We start from the raw sequence: 579 nt of genomic DNA, 5'->3' as shown, positions 1-579 counted from the left end.
ATAAGGAAGAAAGATACCATGAATTTTTAAAAATTCCTGGTGCACTCACGCTTTCCTTTTGCCCGCTTTGATACTTCTTAGTTTAAATCTTGTTTTTTTTTGTTTGCTGAGAATTTATCATTGTCTTAATACCAGTATATTCCCAGTTTCGAAAAACCTTGATTCATATATATGTTTACTGACATGAGTAGTTATTCAGCTCCCACATACACGTACAGTACGCATATAGGTATTAATGTGTGCTTGTGTATGAATGGGAAGTGGATGCTCCATTTACAGTACTAGCACCTTTCTTCTCGAGCACTTTTTCATACACGGGTATGAAAGTCTGAAATGGAAGGGGAAAGGGACTGCGCTGAGCGGAGAATCTGGTAATATATAAGGTGATATGCACTTCAGGCCGGTAGACTCTTCCACCATGAAGTTCTTGGTAAGTGTTCCATTCAATGTGTCTCGTGTTTGATGGTTAGAAGGCACCTTTTAATAATTTCCTTTTCTTTGGTACAGATTCCACACCTATATTTAATCGATAAAAATCACCATACACGTTTGGAAGTGCAGTGCTAATCAACATAGACA

At 37.7% G+C, this 579-nt stretch overlaps 1 protein-coding gene across 1 annotated transcript in view; it reads left to right on the top strand.

The window, feature by feature from the left end:
* Positions 1–418: 418 nt before the first annotated feature.
* Positions 419–579, top strand: part of LOC119586891 (glycine-rich protein DOT1-like) — a 1,693-nt gene continuing 1,532 nt past the window's right edge. Inside the window, exon 1 of the mRNA XM_037935627.1 lies at positions 419–430. Within this exon, the coding sequence (XP_037791555.1) occupies positions 419–430 (12 nt within the window). The remainder of the gene's footprint in view (positions 431–579) is intronic.

The sequence above is a fragment of the Penaeus monodon genome, chromosome 22 (assembly GCF_015228065.2).
Source record: "Penaeus monodon isolate SGIC_2016 chromosome 22, NSTDA_Pmon_1, whole genome shotgun sequence".
Classification (NCBI taxonomy): domain Eukaryota; kingdom Metazoa; phylum Arthropoda; class Malacostraca; order Decapoda; family Penaeidae; genus Penaeus; species Penaeus monodon.
This window is presented reverse-complemented; position numbering and strand designations above follow the sequence as displayed.